Source organism: Sebastes umbrosus, chromosome 24, assembly GCF_015220745.1.
Source record: "Sebastes umbrosus isolate fSebUmb1 chromosome 24, fSebUmb1.pri, whole genome shotgun sequence".
Taxonomy (NCBI): Eukaryota; Metazoa; Chordata; class Actinopteri; order Perciformes; family Sebastidae; genus Sebastes; species Sebastes umbrosus.
Window position 1 is genome coordinate 1,365,948 of NC_051292.1, and position 19,191 is coordinate 1,385,138.

Sequence of the window (19,191 nt, forward strand, 5' to 3'; positions counted from 1 at the left end):
GGTTTACTGACTGGTTCACTGGTTTACTGACTGGTTTACTGACTGGTTCACCGGTTTACTGACTGGTTCACTGGCTGAGTCACTGGTTTACTGACTGGTTCACTGACTCAGTCACTGGTTTACTGACTGGTTCACCGACTCAGTCACTGGTTTACTGACTGGTTCACTGACTCAGTCACTGGTTTACTGACTGGTTCACTGGTTTACTGACTGGTTTACTGACTGGTTCACCGGTTTACTGACTGGTTCACTGGCTGAGTCACTGGTTTACTGACTGGTTCACCGACTGAGTCACTGGTTTACTGACTGGTTCACTGACTCAGTCACTGGTTTACTGACTGGTTCACCGACTGAGTCACTGGTTTACTGACTGGTTCACTGACTCAGTCACTGGTTTACTGACTGGTTCACCGACTCAGTCACTGGTTTACTGACTGGTTCACTGACTCAGTCACTGGTTTACTGACTGGGTCACTGACTGAGTCACTGGTTTACTGACTGGTTCACTGACTGAGTCACTGGTTTACTTACTGGTTCACTGGCTGAGAAACTGGTCTACTGACTGGTTCACTGACTGAGTCACTGGTTTACCTACTGGTTCACTGACTGAGTCACTGGTTTACTTACTGGTTTACAGACTGGTTCACTGGCTGAGTCACTGGTTTACTTACTGGATTCCTGACGGAGTAACTGGTTTACCAACTGGTTTACTGGTTTACTTACTGGTTCACAGGCTGAGTAACTGGTTTTCTGTCTAACTGATTGGTTGGTTTACTTACTGAATTCCTGACGGAGTAACTGGTTTACCAATTGGTTTACTGACTGCGTCGGTAATTTACTGACTGGATTACTGACTGAGCAACTGGTTTACTGCTTGCTTGATTGACTGCCTGGTTTACTGACTGGTTGACCGTCTGCTTATGATTTGACATGTTTCTTTATGTCTCGTGTTGTAAGATGGTGAACATGTTTTTTACTTGTGTTTTATTTATTTTAGAGCTGAAATTAAGAGTGGTTTAAGTCATGCTAATGTGTAGATGTTACCTCAGGTCCCTGCGTTGCTTTAAAACGGGAGACTAAGGGAGAGGAGATGGGCGGGAGCAATAAGAAACAAGTGAAAGAGATGAAGAGAGAGAGAGAGAAAATCTTTTTGGCAGAGGAATCTTATCATTCAGACATGATCAGACACACAGCAGAAAACACATTAGATCAAGCCAACTCCTCTGATCAAACTGATAGTGTTTCCACACAAACACACACACAAGCACATATCACTCATGTTGTTTTGGGTGTGTGTACTTACATTCTTTTCACTTGTTTGTGTGTGTTTCGTATGTTTTTGCACACTATAACTTAATGCATGTATGCACAAATGCACATTTGCATGATATGTTTACGCGTGCATGCATATCTGTAAGTATCTTCACGTCTGCATGTATGATGTGTTTTTGTGCTTGTATCTGAGTGTGCATATGTATATGAGCGTGCAGCTGCATGCACGGGTATATCTATGTATAAGTGTTTAAGTGTAAATGTGTGTGCGTTAGTGCTATGTAAACTGTATCTGGCTCACACACACACACACACACACACACACACACACACACACAGAGAGTTTATAAAAGATCACATCTGGTCAGGTCGACCCATTCTGTTCTGTTCTAACCTTTCATTCGGTTCTTGAGTTCTGACAGGAGTGAGACCTCCTCCCTCTCTGCAGTAGAAAATGATCCCTGAGGCCTGAACAAAACATCTTTGAACAGCCAGCCCCCCCACTCCTCTCTCCCTCTCGCTCTCTTGTCTAAATAAACTCTTTACACGAACCTCAGCTGGCTGCCTGCCGAGCCTGTCTGCTGCTGAGAGCGCCTGTCAGTCAGCGACCAGGGTTACAACCGCCCGCCAGCCTTGGCTCAGGGCGACTGACTGGTTTACTGACTGACTGGTTTACTGGTCTACTGACTGACTGGTTTACTGACTGACTGGTTTACTGACTGACTGGTTTACTGACTGGTTTACTGACTGACTGGTTTACTGACTGGTTTACTGACTGACTGGTTTACTGGTCTACTGACTGACTGGTTTACTGACTGACTGGTTTACTGACTGACTGGTTTACTGACTGGTTTACTGACTGACTGGTTTACTGACTGGTTTACTGACTGGTTTACTGACTGACTGATTTACTGACTGGTTTACTGACTGACTGGTTTACTGACTGACTGGTTTACTGACTGGTTTACTGACTGGTTTACTAACTGGTTTAACTGGTTTACTTACTGGTTTACCAAGGATTTTACCGACTGGTTTACTGACTGACTGGTTTACTGACTAGTTTACAGACTGACTGGTTTACTGACTGACTGGCTGACTGGTTTACTGACTGACTGGCTGACTGGTTTACTGACTGACTGGTTTACTGACTGACTGGTTTACTGACTGGTTTACTAACTGGTTTACTGACTAGTTTACAGACTGACTGGTTTACTGACTGACTGGCTGACTGGTTTACTGACTGACTGGCTGACTGGTTTACTGACTGACTGGTTTACTGACTGACTGGTTTACTGACTGGTTTACTAACTGGTTTACTGACTAGTTTACAGACTGACTGGTTTACTGACTGGTTTACTGACTGGTTTACTGACTGGTTTACTGACTGACTGGTTTACTGACTGACTAACTGGATTCCTGACTAGTTTTTGAGTTTCAAATTTGAACATAAGACTTTTTAGAAGACTTCTCAGACGTGTAAAAAGTTACAGATATGTTTTAAGTTTAGACGGTTAATTCATTAGAAGTTATGTTCCTCAAACCTCCAAATCAAACTTATAATCAAACTTTAAAAAACATTCCCTGCTTTTTGTTTCCACAACAGGACGAACAAAATTACATTTAAAATGTGTTTAATTGGGAATTCAGGAAATCACAGACGCGGCATATTCACTCAACATCAAAGTCTAAGTGCATTTCCTTCAGATCACCAGTACAATGAGTCACGCCAATAAGGCTTTACTGGATTAACATTACAGCTGCCACCGGCAATAATAACAATCACTGAGCCTCCTCCAGTAACACTTGAAGTTGTCACCATGTTTCTGCATCAAGACAAATTACAGTGAGAAACAAATGACTGGAGGTTAAGTGGAAAGGCTGAGAAAGGCCCTCCTGCAAACTCTGGGTAGAGGCTGATTATTTCTGGAGGTTGTATTCGTCTCCAGAGCTGCAGTCATGAACACAAACGCTTTGGGTTTGGTTGGAGGTTTTAATGCATCGGAGCTGTGGTGCGTATTTTGGTTTGGTGCACCGAGGAAGGAGTGCGGTTACGATAGAGAAACAGAAAGCAGACAACATGCAGACGTGTCGTTAATAACAGAAAACCTCATAGTGATAGTTCACTTCAGTTTGTCCATTTTTCAACCAGGTTTGGTGCAGACAGACACACGTTTATCCAAAAATAACCTTAACTCCTGCTTCCAGCTTTCAGTGTGTGTGTGTGTGTGTGTGTGTGAGAGAGTGTGCGTGCGTGTGTGTGTGTGTGTGTGTGTGTGTGTGTGTGTGTGTGTGTGTGTGTTGGTGAATGGTTTCCTGTCCTCAATGGCTCCACGGCACGGCAGTGATAAGAGCACCGGAGTTACATTATGCTTCAAACTCCATTCCAGATTACTGGCTGTTGCTCTATTGCTCTCCCCCTCCTCTTCCTCTTCCTGCCCCCTCTTCCTGCCACCTTCCTCCTGCCTCTCCTCTCCTCACCCCATCCTCCTCCTCCTCCTCCTTCCCCACTCTTGCTCCCCTTTCTTTCCTCCCCCTTTTACCAAATCTCCTCTTTTCATCTCCCTGTATTTCTTTTTCCTTCTCCATCCTCCTCTCCCTACCCTCCACGTTGCACCTCCTCCTCCTCTTGTCTTTCCTCACCCCTCGCTCCTCTTCCTCCTCTTGCTCCTATTTCTTTCCTCCCCCTGCTTCCTACTTCTCCTCTCCCCCCCCCTCCTGCTACTCCTGTTTCTCCCCTTCTCCTTTTACTAAATATTTTCCTTTAACCTCCTCTTACCTCCCTCGTGTTTCCATCTCTGTCTTCTTCCTCTCACCTCCTCTCTTTGCCCTCTACCTCCTCCCTTCTCTCTTCACCTCCTCATCCTCCCACTCCCACCTCCTACCTCTCTTTCCATTTTCTCCCCCTGCTCTTTTTCCTCCTCCTCCTCCTCCTCCTCCTCCTCCTCCTCCTCTTCCTCTCCTCCCCCCTCATCAGTATCTACTGTATAATAACATTTAGCAGTTCCAAATTGGAGAACACGTAATCAGGCAAACCATTCAAAAGCCAGTAAAGGCATATCAGACGCTTTGGCAGTCGTCGCCATTGTGTGTGTGTGTGTGTCTCATGCATGCACACACACACACACACACACACACACACATAATAATCATACTAAATGTTTTCCCTCTCTCTCCCCTCGTCTTTTCCTCCGCCGGTCTCCTTCCTCTCCTTTCTCAGCTCAGGATGCCGGGGATTGAAAGTTCGCACGCGAGGCTAAGTGTGTGTGTGTGTGTGTGTGTGTGTGTGTGTGTGTGTGTGTGTGTGTGTGAGTTCATTTGAAATTAAGCAGCAACTACAGCAAATTAGCCGTATTTCCCTCAGTTGTGTTGAAGCAAATAAAGGGCCTTCCTGAACATTTCTGACCTTCCTGATGTTTTCTTTCTTTCTTTCTCTCTTTCTTTCTTTCTTTCTTTCTTTCTTTCTTTCTTTCCTTCCTTCCTATGGATCAACATCATGACCTTCTTCTTTTGGGGGGTTTTCTTAGTGTAAACTTTTCTTTCCAAATGTGTTGCCAAACTGCTGTGAGCTGCTTTCATCTCATCATTTTCTACACTTTTGGAAGGAATGCATCCATCGTCCTCAAAAAGTTTTGGTCTCAAATTCTCTATAGTAATTGTAAATAATGTGTGTTATTTTCATATCAGTGATCAGTTTGTAGTAATGTTTTTTTGTCAGGTACTGGGCTTAAGATATTTTTGTTCTTCAAAGAAAAGCAGAATGAATAGAGCGCTGCATGACGTCTTTGTGTAGGCCAACCTGGAAGCTAGCATTGCACTACTTCCCTCGACCAAATGGATTATTCCTTTGGGTTTTGGATTATTGCATATTATATTATATTGCATATTGATACTTCCACGTTTTGCAGCGTAAATGCAATTGCCAAAATTATAAAGCTAACGTTAGGCTATAAATGAAGTACACCACAGTCGCATGACTTCATGTCACCACCGTTAAGCTGAAGGTGGATTAATGTTCGGCATGATGACGTTAAAATCTCTTAAACTTTTGTTAACCACATGGCATCTAAACAAAAACCCATTGACTTCAAGACGAGGAAACCGGAGGTGCAAAAATGCTGACTCACTCCTGCAGCACACTATCGTGACACCTACCTGTGATGGCATTAATAATAAAGACAATACTCTTCTTTTGTGATTTCTAGTCTGTACGTTCTTATAGAAAACATACAGAAAGTTGCACAGATACATTATTGCTGTCACAATACAGAAATTAACATATCAATTGATTAGTTTGTTAAACTATCAGTATTATAGGAAGGCAACATGACTAATTCTATAACAATATAATATAAATAAAGGCTGAAGAAGCCCTGACCTCGTTGTGCTTGGTGTTAGCTAATTCAATTTGACCTTTATTATAGTTAGACATGAAGCAGGAAGCTTGAATAAGACACCTTTTCAAATTAGATCCTTTTGTGTTCAGAGAGAGTTGAGTTTTCTCCACATAATGGATCTGTTGTGTGTTTGGAGATTAGTTGATTAGAAGTTGCCCTTCATTTAATGAGTGATCGGTATGATACTAGTGTGTGTGTGTGTGTGTGTGTGTGTGTGTGTGTGTGTGTGTCAGGGTGTGGTGGGTCGTGTGCAGTATCAGCGGAGGCACCCGAGGGTGACCTGCCGTTCAGACAAGAAGGAATGTAAACGTTGAGACGTCTCCTCCAGACTCTGCCTTATCATAGCAGCATGCCAGGGGTCAGAGGTCAACGCTGTCGTAGGAAGAGCAGGGTCAGGGCTGGAGCAGTGTGTGTGTGTGTGTGTGTGTGTGTGTGTTTTTGGCGCATGAACTTTCACAGGACGTTGTGTGTTGTTTCAGAGTCTGAATACAGCCTGTGTGTGAACCTTTGCCTGCTGTATGTGTGTGTGTGTGTGTGTGTGTGTGTGTGAACCTTTGCCTGCTGTATGTGTGTGTGTGTGTATGTGTGTGTGTGAACCTTTGCCTGCTGTATGTGTGTGTGTGTTCACATGTTTCCAGGAAACGAGTGATGGCAGGATCCTTTAGTCAGCTTCAGGTCTGCACTGGAAGTTACTACTAAATCTAAATCTTAAATCTGCAGTTTGACACCTTCTCCTCGTTGCAATAATCTAATTAAACAGGTTATATTTGAGACTAACAGTGTGCGTCTTCAGGCCTGAACCCCTGTTCACCTGTAATAGTCGGGACGTTGTTTTTTTACCATTTTTCCGTGGCCTCGCCATTTGGGCGCGGCCATCTGTGAAATAGATGTGGTCTAAAAGCAGAGCAGGAAGTGACAGTTACGACAACCGTGGGGGTAGAAGAGAAGTTAGAAAACAAAATGAACCCCTTAATGATAAATGACAACTCGTCACGATGAGTGGCAGGTCTCAGAAGTGGGACACTGTTTGAAGCAAGAAAGAAAAGCTGCACAGTTGAGCTTAAAAAGACATTAAAGAGATTCATACCGACTTTTAGGAGTATTAAATACATTTATAAATATAGCTAATATGGAGTTAATTTTCTCAGTGTAAAGAGATGCATGTATATCTCAAATGTCTAGGGATTATTATAGCACCCCCTAATGGACAAATAAAGACAGTTTGTGGTGCAGATTACATGTGGTCTGCACAAAATGTCATTGATCAAAGGGACAGTAACATAACAGGAAAGGACACACACTAGACAGCAGATGATACATGTTAAAAACACACAGAGATGATTTAAAGCCAGAGACCAAATGGAGAAGCACTCAGAGGGGAACTTTGAGTCTGAAACCCTTCTCGATTTCCAAACCACACAAGGCCTTTTCTATACTGTGGTCCTCGTCGTTCGTTCATGTCCAAACCTGCACAGAGAGGATCAGAAAGAGAGCAAGAGAGAGAGAGAGAGGAGAGCGAGCTTAAACTGAGAGTGAAAGAGAAAGAGAGAGAGAGAGTGTCGGTGATTCTGATCTCCTGTCACCCCTCCTCCTCCTCCATCCTGCAGTCCAAGGGGATGAAGAACAATGACTCCATTCAGCTCTTGGGTTTCAAAGTCGACAGAAACCGCAAGTGCTTCAGAGCGGGTGTTTGGAGATGGAGGGATGGTGGGGGGGGTTGTGTTCGCAAATATGATAGAAAAGAGAAAAATGGGGAGGTAGTTGAGGGTTTGCACCAACCTAAAATGATCTCATGGACGGGGTCAACAAGTGCACACACACACACACACACACACACACACACAAAGTTCTTTTGTCAGCATAAAGGACCTCCAGGAAGCTTTTCAAGGGCTGTAACTGACAAGTATTCTCATTAGGGCTGTAAAACGTAAGAATACAGTGAAAAATATCACCATTTCCCAAAGGCTAAATTAAGTTTACTGTCGTAGACGACAAAGAAAATCAGCAAATATTCACATTTGAGGAGCGGGAACAAAGTTTTGAGCTTGGTTGATAATCTCTGATGTTTACTTTTTTTGTTTGATGAACGACTTAAATGATTAAACGTTCCCTCGTTAAATCTTCTTAATCGTGAGGATTTGTTGCTTTACTTTATTGCATGTGATGGATGAATTGAATGTGTTTGAAGACACAACTGTGGGCTTAGCCTTTAGCTTTTTCTCTATTTTCTTACATTTTATAGACCAAACGTGCAGCCGACTGAATATCCTGCTGTGCACAAGACTTGTTTTCCTTCTAAAAAAAGTAAATGATTAATGATCCATGCAAAACCAGCAGCGCTGTAGAGCCTCATAAAGCTATAATCAAACATTCAAATAAATAATGTTAATGTATTATCTATATGTTCGACATCTGACCATAAAAGAGGGGCATTAAGCTTTGTGTACAGTACCCAGATGGAGCTGGGGAGGGGGCATTGTACATGCCCCAGGGCCTATTCATTATAAAACCATAGAAGAAGAGGAGGTGGAGGGGGGAGGTGGTTTTGGGGGGTTCTCCTGTTTTACGAGGGTTCTGGCAGTTTGTAAAAAGTCAGCTGTTCCTTATTAAAACGTCAGCGTTGGGGGTAGAGGGGTAAATGAAGTGGGTTTTTCTCCACATCAGAAACAGAGATGGGAGTTCCCCAGGGCACCTACGTCGGTCCGCTCGAGTTTTATTTATTTATTTATTATTCATTTGTGAAAACTTTTGTGTTTTTTCCATATTTTGTTTCGTTTGTGTCTCTTGTTTGGTCCTTCTAACTATCACACTTGCTCTGTCTTTATACTGTCTTTGTCCTCGCTCTTATTTCTCCCCTCTTGTTCAATCACTTTCACACTTTCTCTCTATTTATACCTCACATGCTTCTTTCATTTCTTCTTCCCCGTCTTCATCAATCTCCTGTCTCACCCTGTTGTTCTTGGTACTAAAATAGCTCATTGTTGCTGTACTGAGACGCTGAACCACTAAACCAGATCGCCTCCGGCTATGAGCGTGTTAGAGGCCTTCACTCTGAGCATGCCCAGACAGACCCACCCTCCTCACACACACACACACACACACACACTTACACACTTACTAAGGCAACAGTGAAACCGAAGACAAAGACGTACACTATTGCAAATTCTTGCGTCTAGTTTTGGGTAACACATCTTAACTCAATATTTGTTAACAACCCACACACACACACCACATACTGTTTGTGGACAGCTGTTCCATATTTGCACTTCTAATCATTATTCAGTCTTTTAATGTGTAAAAGTGTCTCATTTAGTCAACAAAGAACACAAGTCACATCCTGTGCTGGGTTTTTTATTACCCTACTTTTTTTCAGGTGGTGGATGTCTAAATTTAGAGCTACGCTCTTCTTGAGAATTTATATTTGTGTAAGACGATCCTTCAGAAGCGTCGCCTATCATTCCTACATTGTGAGAGAGTGTCAGGTTACAGAAAAGGTGTCAAACCAGGTGTCATGGGATTGAGAGTCTGCTCGGGACACTTTGAGAAGAGGAACTAATCAGTGAAATTCCCTGCTGGATTTTTGGTAAAGGAATTATATATCTGACTCGACCAGCTGTTTGAAGAGTCAACACATTTAAGCATTAGTCCTGTTTGGGAAAGTTTCCTTGAGATACTTCTATCTCATCCTTGAAGCCTTTTCTCTCTTGTAAGAACATTAAATAAATTAAAGTAGAACTTAAATCCCACGTTTGTTTAAAGATATCTGGAGACAGTTTGGTATTTATTTCCTTGGTGGCAGCAAAACACAAGCCTTCAGAAACACTTTTAGTGCTGACTAACTCTGAAATACACACTATAAACGCTAGTCTATTAACATTTAGGGTAACATACGACCCCGAATGCAACACTTCGTAGTCAGAGGACATTCAAAAAGAATATCTGATGTTGCTAACAAATATAATCACACCTTTTTAGGCTGCCGACGCCTGCGTTAGACAATCTTGGGAAGTGAAATCATCACCTTGCCAGAGAACTGCTTCACAGTTACCTTTGAGCAATGCTAAATGTCTGTGGTTGTACTAGCAGCTCCTCTTCATAATGCTGGTGATGTGAAGCAGCGCGTTTCTGGGAAAAGAGTGCATGTGCTCAGCTAATCTTTCCTGGGTAAATAAACACTAAAAAAGAAGTGCTCTTCCATATCTACTCAGGCTGAATCACGGCTGAAGGCCTGCAGCAGAAAAAGAAGATTCACTATTTAAATTCAGGAAATGTGTGAGTGCATGAATTCAGTTGACGCTATTGTGTTTCGCCATAAATCACGTTAAACGGCGTGCAGAGCATGCTGTGGTAGCAGTAAAACATTTGGCATGGCACAAGGGAGAAAAACTCCCCGAGAGGAGAAGCAGAGAGAGAGAGAGAGAGAGAGAGAGCAAAGGATCATGGGATTAAAAATGAAGTCTGTTTTAACATGAAGCTGTTTGAAATGTTGACACATTTCACAACACATGATGGGAAATTACCAAAGTTTCAGTATGAGAGCAGGTAACGTCGACCACTTGTTCTTCACAGACACATTCTTTTAAGCCTTTTGCACCTTTTTTATGCATCAGCTTGAAAGTTTCCACATGACTTTAATTCTTCAGAAGTCTCAATGAGCTTTAAATGAGATAAGAGCAACACTGTATCTTCTTTTGTCTTGTTTTTCTGTTGTATAATCCTGTATAAATACAGATCTATAGATAAAAAAGACAAAGAGTGAGTAGACAACAAATAGATTTAATCTTTACTTTGTGCATATATGATGTGTCTTTTTCATTCCCCTCTATGTTCATGTGCTTCCTGGTATTGCATCAACAATATCATATTTTGAGCCTGAGTTTGCAGGGTGGCCAAACCTTCAATATGTGTGAAGCAAGTTCAAATGTGTGCTCTGGGAATGCGAGTGGTCGGCAGCTCCATTAATCTTAACTAAATAAAACAGGCGGTGGTGTAAATCAGCACGAGAGGGCATCTCAAAAGAAAAACTTGGCGCATTTTGTAGCTTTTTTTCTTTTTAAGAAGCAGATTTATGGCTCCGACCAAACAAAATCTTTCTTGGTCCGTACTAGTCTCTATCTAATCTTCTCTATTTGCAGCAGCTGTTCTACAACACAAATGTTCCCTAATTCATACTTTTACGGCTCTGGATCAAACCAGCGACTCGTGGTGTGTTTCTGTTTTGGTACCAGATAGTTTGGTTGCTAATGTTGGTTAAACACCCACACTATTTGAATTTCCTGCCACAGCTCGAGAATGTCGTCTTTGATATGAGCTTCTGAAATGTAATGCCACCTGGTCTTCCTCACTTTTAATGAGACACTGGGACATTTCCCTTTCTTTGTGCTTTAGTGTGTTTAACCAACCCATCTGGTTTGGTTGTCCGCTGGCATCTTCTTGTCTTTGTACCAGGCTGTTATGGCAAATCTTAAATTATCAGACTCTTTTATGGCTCTAACCAAACTGAAGTCTTTCCTTTGGCTTGTCCGGGTCTAATGTACAAAGTCTTTTGATGGCATTAACCGTTGGACCAACCAGAAGTTAAAGGAATCTATAAAGATTTACTGATGACCACTCAAAATATTATTATAGACACTATTTATATACAGTACACAAATACAGAGACAATATGTAAGAAATAAGACATCTACAGACACAGCTTTCCCTACATGATATATAAATCACGACATGTCAAAGTCATGTTACTATAAATAAAACATGCCCAGTGTATTAATGAACAGACAGACTCCAGAGGGTTAAATCGTTTTTATGAAACAAACCTCACTTCAACTCCATTCAGAGTTAAAATATCGAGGTATTAAACCCTAAAGCACACATTGTCATTTCAGATCCTATTTCTGAGCAAAACGTGAGCTTGTCACATGTAATCACTGTAAGAAACAGGAACATTTCTAAAAATGCTCCGTATAACTTTAATCGTGGAGTTCTAACTTATAATCAGAGGGTTATTATCCAGAGTTTTTATGATGCTTTTGCTGGAGAAGACGCTGCATGTTTCCATTAAACTCGTCCTGCATACACAAGAGCTATTACAAAACCAGATCTATCTGGATCGATCGAGTCCTCCCGTCGGCGTCTTGAGGACGTTGTCAACCACTTCACATGATCCTCGTCTTCCAAACAGTCCGCCTCCCCGCTGTGTTCGGTGCGCTGGGGAAAACGCAGAGGCCAATGGGTAATTTTGTGGCTCTGCCTGTTATCCTCGTTTGGCCTGGAGTTTTTTAACAAGGACAGGGCTGAACCAGCCTCCATGCACTCTGTGTGTGTGTGTGTATGTGTGAGTGTGTGTGTGTGTTTGAAGGCACTGAAATTCAAACCCAGTGCCTGAATTGGTACAAAATCTGTGCCAGTACTAGCAGTCTGCATAGCGTGGAGGCCTGCAACTAATATAGTGATTATTCTGCGGATGAATCCGTTCATTTTGAGTCTTTAAGAGCTCATTGTGACGTCTTCAGATTAGACTAATTCACATTTGACAAGCTAGAACTGCAATTATTTTTATAAAACGCATATATATTGATCACTTTTGTGCCAATAATTAGGCTCCATAAATCAAACTGGACTGTGTCCTTCTGTCCCTCCTCCATCACTCCATCCATCATCATTTCTTTACTAGTTTCCTCCACCTGCTTCCTCTCCGAGAGGATATTTAAGGTTATTTTCCTCTTGTTTTTCTGCTGCTGATAAGAACTGCTTGATAAGTGCCAGAAGAGGAAGAGGAAGAGGAGGAAGAGTTGAGTGACAGTGTTGTAAGACGACAGGAAACATCAGGCAGCTCCACCCTGATAGAAAGAGACAGAGATGTTCCTCTTTCTCTTCTCATTTCACCACATCTTTTTTATTGAGAAAGTGTTTTGTAAACACAATCAGACATTTGTACACTGGGTGGAGCAAAGTCAAAGTTCACTTTCACTTCCTGTCTGGGGTTTCTTCTTCTGTGTTTTTCTCAGAAATGTGTGAGTTCAAAAAGGTGAAATGAAATGAACAATAACAAATCACATAAATATCAGTTTAAGTAAACAATGGGATGCCTAATTTTAGTCCAACATGCAGCTAATTTGTTTCTTCTCACACTTCAAATATACATGAAGTCCTCTTACTTTATTTCTTCTTCTGTGTATAAAAAAACTGACATTTATTTGTAATCTTCTTCACCTCCAGCCAGCATGAAGAAAGGCCACAACGGCTCCAGCTGGACCAGCGAGCGGAGCCTCGTGTTCGGAGGAAACGTCCAGAACGCACTGACGCCGTCCTCTACGACCTCCGCCTCCTCGTCCTCCGTGGCCTCCGCCACCCCGGTGACCTCCATCGACGGAGTCAGCTTCACTGAAGGAGACCTGCTGCTTCAGGTAACACTTCAGAGATGTTCATTGTTTAGTGTTTTAGACAAAAAGCAACAGGAATAACTTTTTTTTTATTTTGGTCTCCAGGCGCTGAACGGCTTTGTGCTGGTGGTGACGGCTGAAGGCTACGTCTTCTACACATCCCCCACCATCACGGACTTCCTTGGCTTCCACCAGGTAAAACATGATGCATGAGCTGATAATCAATAATAGTAGAATAATACTGAAGGTCACTTACATTGTCTTCCTCAGAACCAACGTTAGAAAATGCTTTACGCCAAAGAAAGGGTCAAAATAAACAAAATAAAATGTCAAAAGTCCAAAATGTATCTTTGAACAGTCTTAACGTAACGATCTGAGACATACAGTGCATAAAAATGAGATCTCAGGTATTCAAATCTAAAAGATAATAGTCAGTCTGAGCTCCTCAGGCACTTTATTCCCATCAATTCTTAATCAATATGCTCACATATACTACCGTCAGTTTTCATTGCATGCTGCAAGATGTTGAGCTTTATTGATTCTTGTGAAGAAATTATGATATTTATCAGGGAGAAAAAACTCTATTTAATTGTGTGTGTGTGTGTGTGTGTGTGTGTGTGTGGCGTGCGTGTGTGTGTGTTTAGTGTGCGTGCGTGCGTGCACTGAACTGAACTGAACTGCTGTGAACTCTTGACTTGTAAACACGTCCGTTTGAACCGGGTTAAAGATGTCTGCAGTCTGGGATAAAAAAAAGAAAATGTTGCCTGGGGAGAGTGCACAACAACAACACACACATATACACACACACGCACACACACACACACTTACTGTATATACACACATTTACACACCACAGCTTTTCTACGACACAATCTGACTATTTATTACCATGATAAACCTTATTTGTAGAGCAGCTTTGCACATTGAAGAGCAGACATGTGACATCTTATATATCTTAATAAGTACATAGTAGCAGTAGTAGTACTGGTAGGATTTAGGTTTGTAACATCCAGCAGTAGTAGTAGCAGTAGTACTGGTAGTATTTAGGTTTGTAACATCCAGCAGTAGTAGCAGTAGTAATAGTAGTATTACTAGTACTAGACTTCCTTTCACATAGTGTGTTGTTGGTTGTGTGTGCATGAGAGTAAGATGATAACAAGTATTGGATAATAGATCAAGAGGAAGACGTTTTGTTGGCGAGCTGCAGCTCTTCTAGTGTTTGTTCTGGCCAACTGCGTTCAAGAGCGATGATGCAAGTGTTAACACACACACGGTGTGAAGAACGCTGTGGGCCCTGACACTCTGAGCGGAGTGGATGAATGCCACCGACCGACATAAGGCTGGAAACACAGAGACGCCGTTGTGCTAAAGGAGCGAGGTGCTGAGCGAACCACACCTCTCGGCTTTCTTTCTCTTACTCAAACAAAACCCTCCTTTGTCAGCGCTGCTGAAAAATGGCTTCAAACTGCTCAGCAGGCTTTGTTGAGTTCAAAGACACCCTGAAGTCAGGATTTGTGAGCACTAGAGGTTTTTTTTTAACCACTACAGAAACAGAAATAGTGCCTAATGCTTGTACTTCTACTACTGCTGCTGATGTTATTCTATTTTATTCTTTATTTATTTGATTAAATCCTTCATGTCACAGTTGAGAGCCGGTGTTCTTCCTCTGGCCACTGAGGTCGGTCAATTCACTAAGAGAGTTAATGTTCCTTTAAATGTCTCCACAAAGTATATTCTGAAGCAGAACAAAACATGAAGTTTGTTTGTTAACTTAGTCTCAAAAGCCAGAAAAAAAGCTATTATTGAATTAGTATTTATTCAGATTTTTTCAGTACTACGTAGTCAATGTTCTATGAATGTTGTTGTAGACAAAGAAGGTCTGAACATTTGATCGTGAGAGAAGTTGTTTGGAAATGTATACGCAGCACTTTTTACAGTTAAGAACACTAATGATAATGCTGGATTGCAGTAAATTGCTATTTGAATTCATACAACAAAGAAATGTTGATTTATTTCTCTCTTTTCAGTCGGATATCGTCCATCAGAGCGTGTTTGAGTTGATCCACACAGACGACCGAGCTATTTTCAGACGGCAGCTTCACTTCGCTCTCAACCCGAATACCAACCAGCAAGACGGCACCGCAGCGAGTCCCAGTATGTCTGCTCATTATGTACACTACAATATCTGAATGTGTGTTACACCTGAGCAACACCGTAAACAGAAAAGGCAAAGAGGAGCAATATAATAAATCAAATAATCAAGGGGTTTCTTATAGTTCCCAATAGGAAATATCCAGTCTGTCCATTATACATACATTTCCTGCATTTATTTTTGTCTTTATTTATTTTATTTGTCCTTATTCTACCATATTACCATACAGTATTTTCTTGTTGCTTGCTTCAGTAATATTTTGAGAATATATTTTTAAATATAAATGAAACTTGTTAGCTGAGCATCTAATCTGATGATCACAGCACTGATTATCAACATTAGATGGAACTAGATGGTCAATGTTTCGTCTCTGCTGCAGGTGAGCAGAGCTCGGCGGAGGTCAGCAGCAACGTGATGACCTACGACCCGCAGGCCATCCCTCCAGAGAACTCCTCCTTCCTGGAGAGAAACTTCTGCTGCCGCTTCCGCTGCCTGCTCGACAACTCCTCCGGCTTCCTGGTAAAATACACGCCAGCGAAGATTGTCTGTGTTTTAAAAGATGAATCACACTCAATAATAAATACGCTTTTTAAAATGACACTTATCCTGCTGAACCAGATGTTTGAAACTTGAGGTCAGAGATGATTGCGTGTTTGTCTCCAGGCCCTGAACTTCCGTGGCCGCCTGAAGTTCCTCCACGGTCAGAACCGGTTGTCGGAGGACGGGACGCTGGTTCCCCCGCAGCTCGCTCTGTTCTGCATCGGCACGCAGATGCAGCCGCCGTCCATCCTGGAGATCCGCACCAAGACGCTCATCTTCCAGACCAAACACAAGCTGGACTTCACTCCCATGGGCATCGACACCAGGTAGACGCTCACACACGGGTTGTTTATTAAGATCACAATAACTCATTAACAGATTGAGATGGTTTCTTATCTTTTATATTGAGTACAAAGTTTATACAAGCTGGTTCCGTATTAATACTATGTTCTGACAAACAGAAAACACTTAAGGATTATAATGCAAACAAAACAGATTTATTTCTGTAATTGTCTGCTTCTCTAAAGCAAGAGAACCATAAAAACACTAAGAATGTATGTATTAAGATTAATTTAATCAGGTAGTCAGACGACCAACATACAAAAACAGGCTACAAGAGTGACCTTTGACCTTTAATTCAAACATTGAAAGTGTTTTAATCTCTCCTCTACAGAGGGAAGGTGGTTCTGGGTTACAATGAAGTGGAGCTCTGTATGAAAGGTTCAGGCTACAACTTCATCCACGCTGCAGACATGATGTACTGCGCCGACAACCACATAAGAAGTAAGTCACCGCCCAAATATTCGCTCATTACAGCTTCTCAAATGTGTAAATTTGTGCTTTTCTGTTTCAGATTAAAATGTTGACATTTGGGGTTGAAATGAGCGATTAGAGGATGTTATTTTTGGGCTAAAGGAGAGGTTGATTTAGTCCTCATGGCACCGCGAAGGGAGAATTAGTTTTTATTTCAACAACTTAAAATGGTCTCTTTCACTGTTGTATTTGTGCACAGATTGAGATAACACATTTATTACAGTGTCCTTAGAGAGAGAAAAAGGAATGTTTTACTTTACGTTAATCTGATATTTTGTTGAGACTTGTGTCAGGCTGAAAGTGATACAGACATGTGAGCAGGTCTATTATAGGTTGATGTATGAATGGATATATTGATGGATGTCCGGTCTTTTCTGTGTCGTATCCAGTGATGAAAACCGGAGAAAGCGGCTTCACCGTCTTCAGGCTTCTGGCCAAAACTGGGATGTGGGTCTGGGTCCAGGCCAACGCCAGGCTGGTGTTTAAAACAGGGAAACCGGACTTCATCGTGGCCCGGCAGAGAGCTTTGACGTAAGTTCACAGCCAAAGAGCTGGGAGTGTTTCTTTGTAATGGTTTAGTTGGAGCAGCAAACCCAGTCTTGTTTTTGTTTGCTACAGAAATAACGAAGGGGAAGAGCAGCTACGCCTCCGTCGGCTGCAGTTGCCGTTCAACTTTGCCACTGGGGAGGCGTTGCTTTATGATGTCACTCCAACCGTCGAAGTCCTCGACCCATGCTCCGCCCCCGACCAGAGGAAGATAGACGAGTACACCGTCCCTCGCGAAAGCATGCTGGGCTGCATGCTGAGTCAGGACCAGTCTATCTACTGTGAACACAACAACACCAACTCCCTCAGCTCTCTCAACGATGCCGCCTTCAAGGACACCCACCCTACAGTCAACATTCCTGGAGATATCTGGGAGCTCACCACACCCAAACCTGTTGTGGGGAGCCTGGTGAAGTCCGAGGCCACAGTTCAGGACATGATGGATACCCTGCAGCAGATCCTCGGGGAGAGCGACCTCGGCGACACCCTGCATGTGGGGCCTGAAGAGCTCAAGAGCTGGGAGAGCACCCTGCTGAAGATGACTAACAACAGCTGCGAGATGAACGAAGACCTGGACGACATCCTCAGCAACGACATCCTGTCGTACGTAGAGGAGCAGCTCCAGTTGGAGGGCGGCCTCAAGCTGCCAGATCAGCTGGATGACATACCAGTCTGCCTTTCCACTTTGGACCTCCCGAACCAGATTCCTGACCGGGTTGGGGAGCAGAACTTCGGCTGGCCTCTGGAGCCCCAAAACCAGCTGATACCAAACGGCGGGCAGATGTTAACCGGACAGCCGACTCCAGGCCTGGGGATCATGAAGCTGACCCACATGGATCTTCCTCAGTTGAGTTCCGGTTTAAACGGTCCAACCCTTCAGCAGATCGCCTCACTGCAAACGCTCCCCACTTCTGTTGGTCTTCAACTGGGAACCACAGGCAACACTGGTGCTCCGGTTACCTTCAACCCCCCCATGGCGGCTCAGACGCAGAACCAACTGAGATCCTTGCAGGTCGCTGCCAAGGACAACAACCGCGGAGCATTCTCGCTCAGGCAAACTTCAACCAATCAGATTCACCCCAACCAAATGGCTCAACCAATGCAGAACCACCTTCAGATGAGGACGCCCAGCCTACCAATCGGCCTCCAGGACCAAAGCGCAAAAAGACAGTTAACTCCCGTGTTCAACTTTCAGGGAAACCAGTGGAACGCCTCCGTCCCCAACTCAAACCAAGCCAACAACTTTGTAGAAACGTACACCCAGAATATTTCAAACCAACCCGGTTTTACTGCAGATCCTTCCTCGTCGAGCTGCTTACAGGGACACTTTGCACTTAATACACAGAACAATGACAATCAGAGACAGCCTTGGCCGCCGGAGCAGCAGCTCATCTCAAGTGGACACCAACAAATGGGCGCCTGCCTCAACCAAATGCCAGGATATCAGAGGAATCCTCTTCCCGATGTCGTCGCGGCCCAGAACGCTGTCAACGGCAGGCCGATGTTCAGGACTCCAGAGACTTCAAACGTACCGTTTCCTGTTCAGCAGGTCATGGAGCCGCCACCTCTTGCACCTTCTAGCAGCTGTATGTACAGAAATGCCCCCACCTCTGTGCCTGTAAACGGGGTGCACCTCAGTCAGGTGCCCTCCTGCCAGAGACTGAACCCCGCCAGCAGCCAGATTCCCTCCAAGCCCTCCTGCTTCTATCAGGGTCTCCCCGGAGGCGGCTCCGTGCCGGGGATGACGGCGATCCCGAATCCTGATGAGGCGGCGCTGTCCTGCCAAATGACGGCTGGTCTCGACCCGGACGGCCTGCTGATGCAACAACAGCCGTACCTAAACTTCAGTGAGCAGACACAGGTAAGCTGGACTCTGCATTCCTATTTCTACAAGTTTTAACTTAAAGGACCACTTCAGAATACAATGACTTAATATACTGCTGGGTAGTTTAATGCATATTAATACATCAACATTTATTGTTTTAATTATCTGAATCTGCAATGTAACTAAAGCTGTCAAAATGAATTTAGTGCAGTATAAAGTACAATATTTGCCTCCAAAAAGTGGTGGAGTAGAAATAGAAAGTACCTC

The 19,191-nt window shown here is 43.2% G+C and overlaps 1 protein-coding gene across 1 annotated transcript in view; it reads left to right on the plus strand.

Moving 5' to 3' along the window:
- LOC119483373 (aryl hydrocarbon receptor-like) overlaps positions 1 to 19,191 on the plus strand; it is a 63,297-nt gene that overhangs the window by 39,644 nt on the left and 4,462 nt on the right. The window contains exons 3-10 of the mRNA XM_037761423.1: positions 12,885 to 13,072; positions 13,154 to 13,243; positions 15,076 to 15,202; positions 15,580 to 15,719; positions 15,864 to 16,066; positions 16,414 to 16,523; positions 16,943 to 17,084; positions 17,172 to 18,960. Of these exons, the coding sequence (XP_037617351.1) occupies positions 12,885 to 13,072; positions 13,154 to 13,243; positions 15,076 to 15,202; positions 15,580 to 15,719; positions 15,864 to 16,066; positions 16,414 to 16,523; positions 16,943 to 17,084; positions 17,172 to 18,960 (2,789 nt within the window). The remainder of the gene's footprint in view (positions 1 to 12,884; positions 13,073 to 13,153; positions 13,244 to 15,075; positions 15,203 to 15,579; positions 15,720 to 15,863; positions 16,067 to 16,413; positions 16,524 to 16,942; positions 17,085 to 17,171; positions 18,961 to 19,191) is intronic.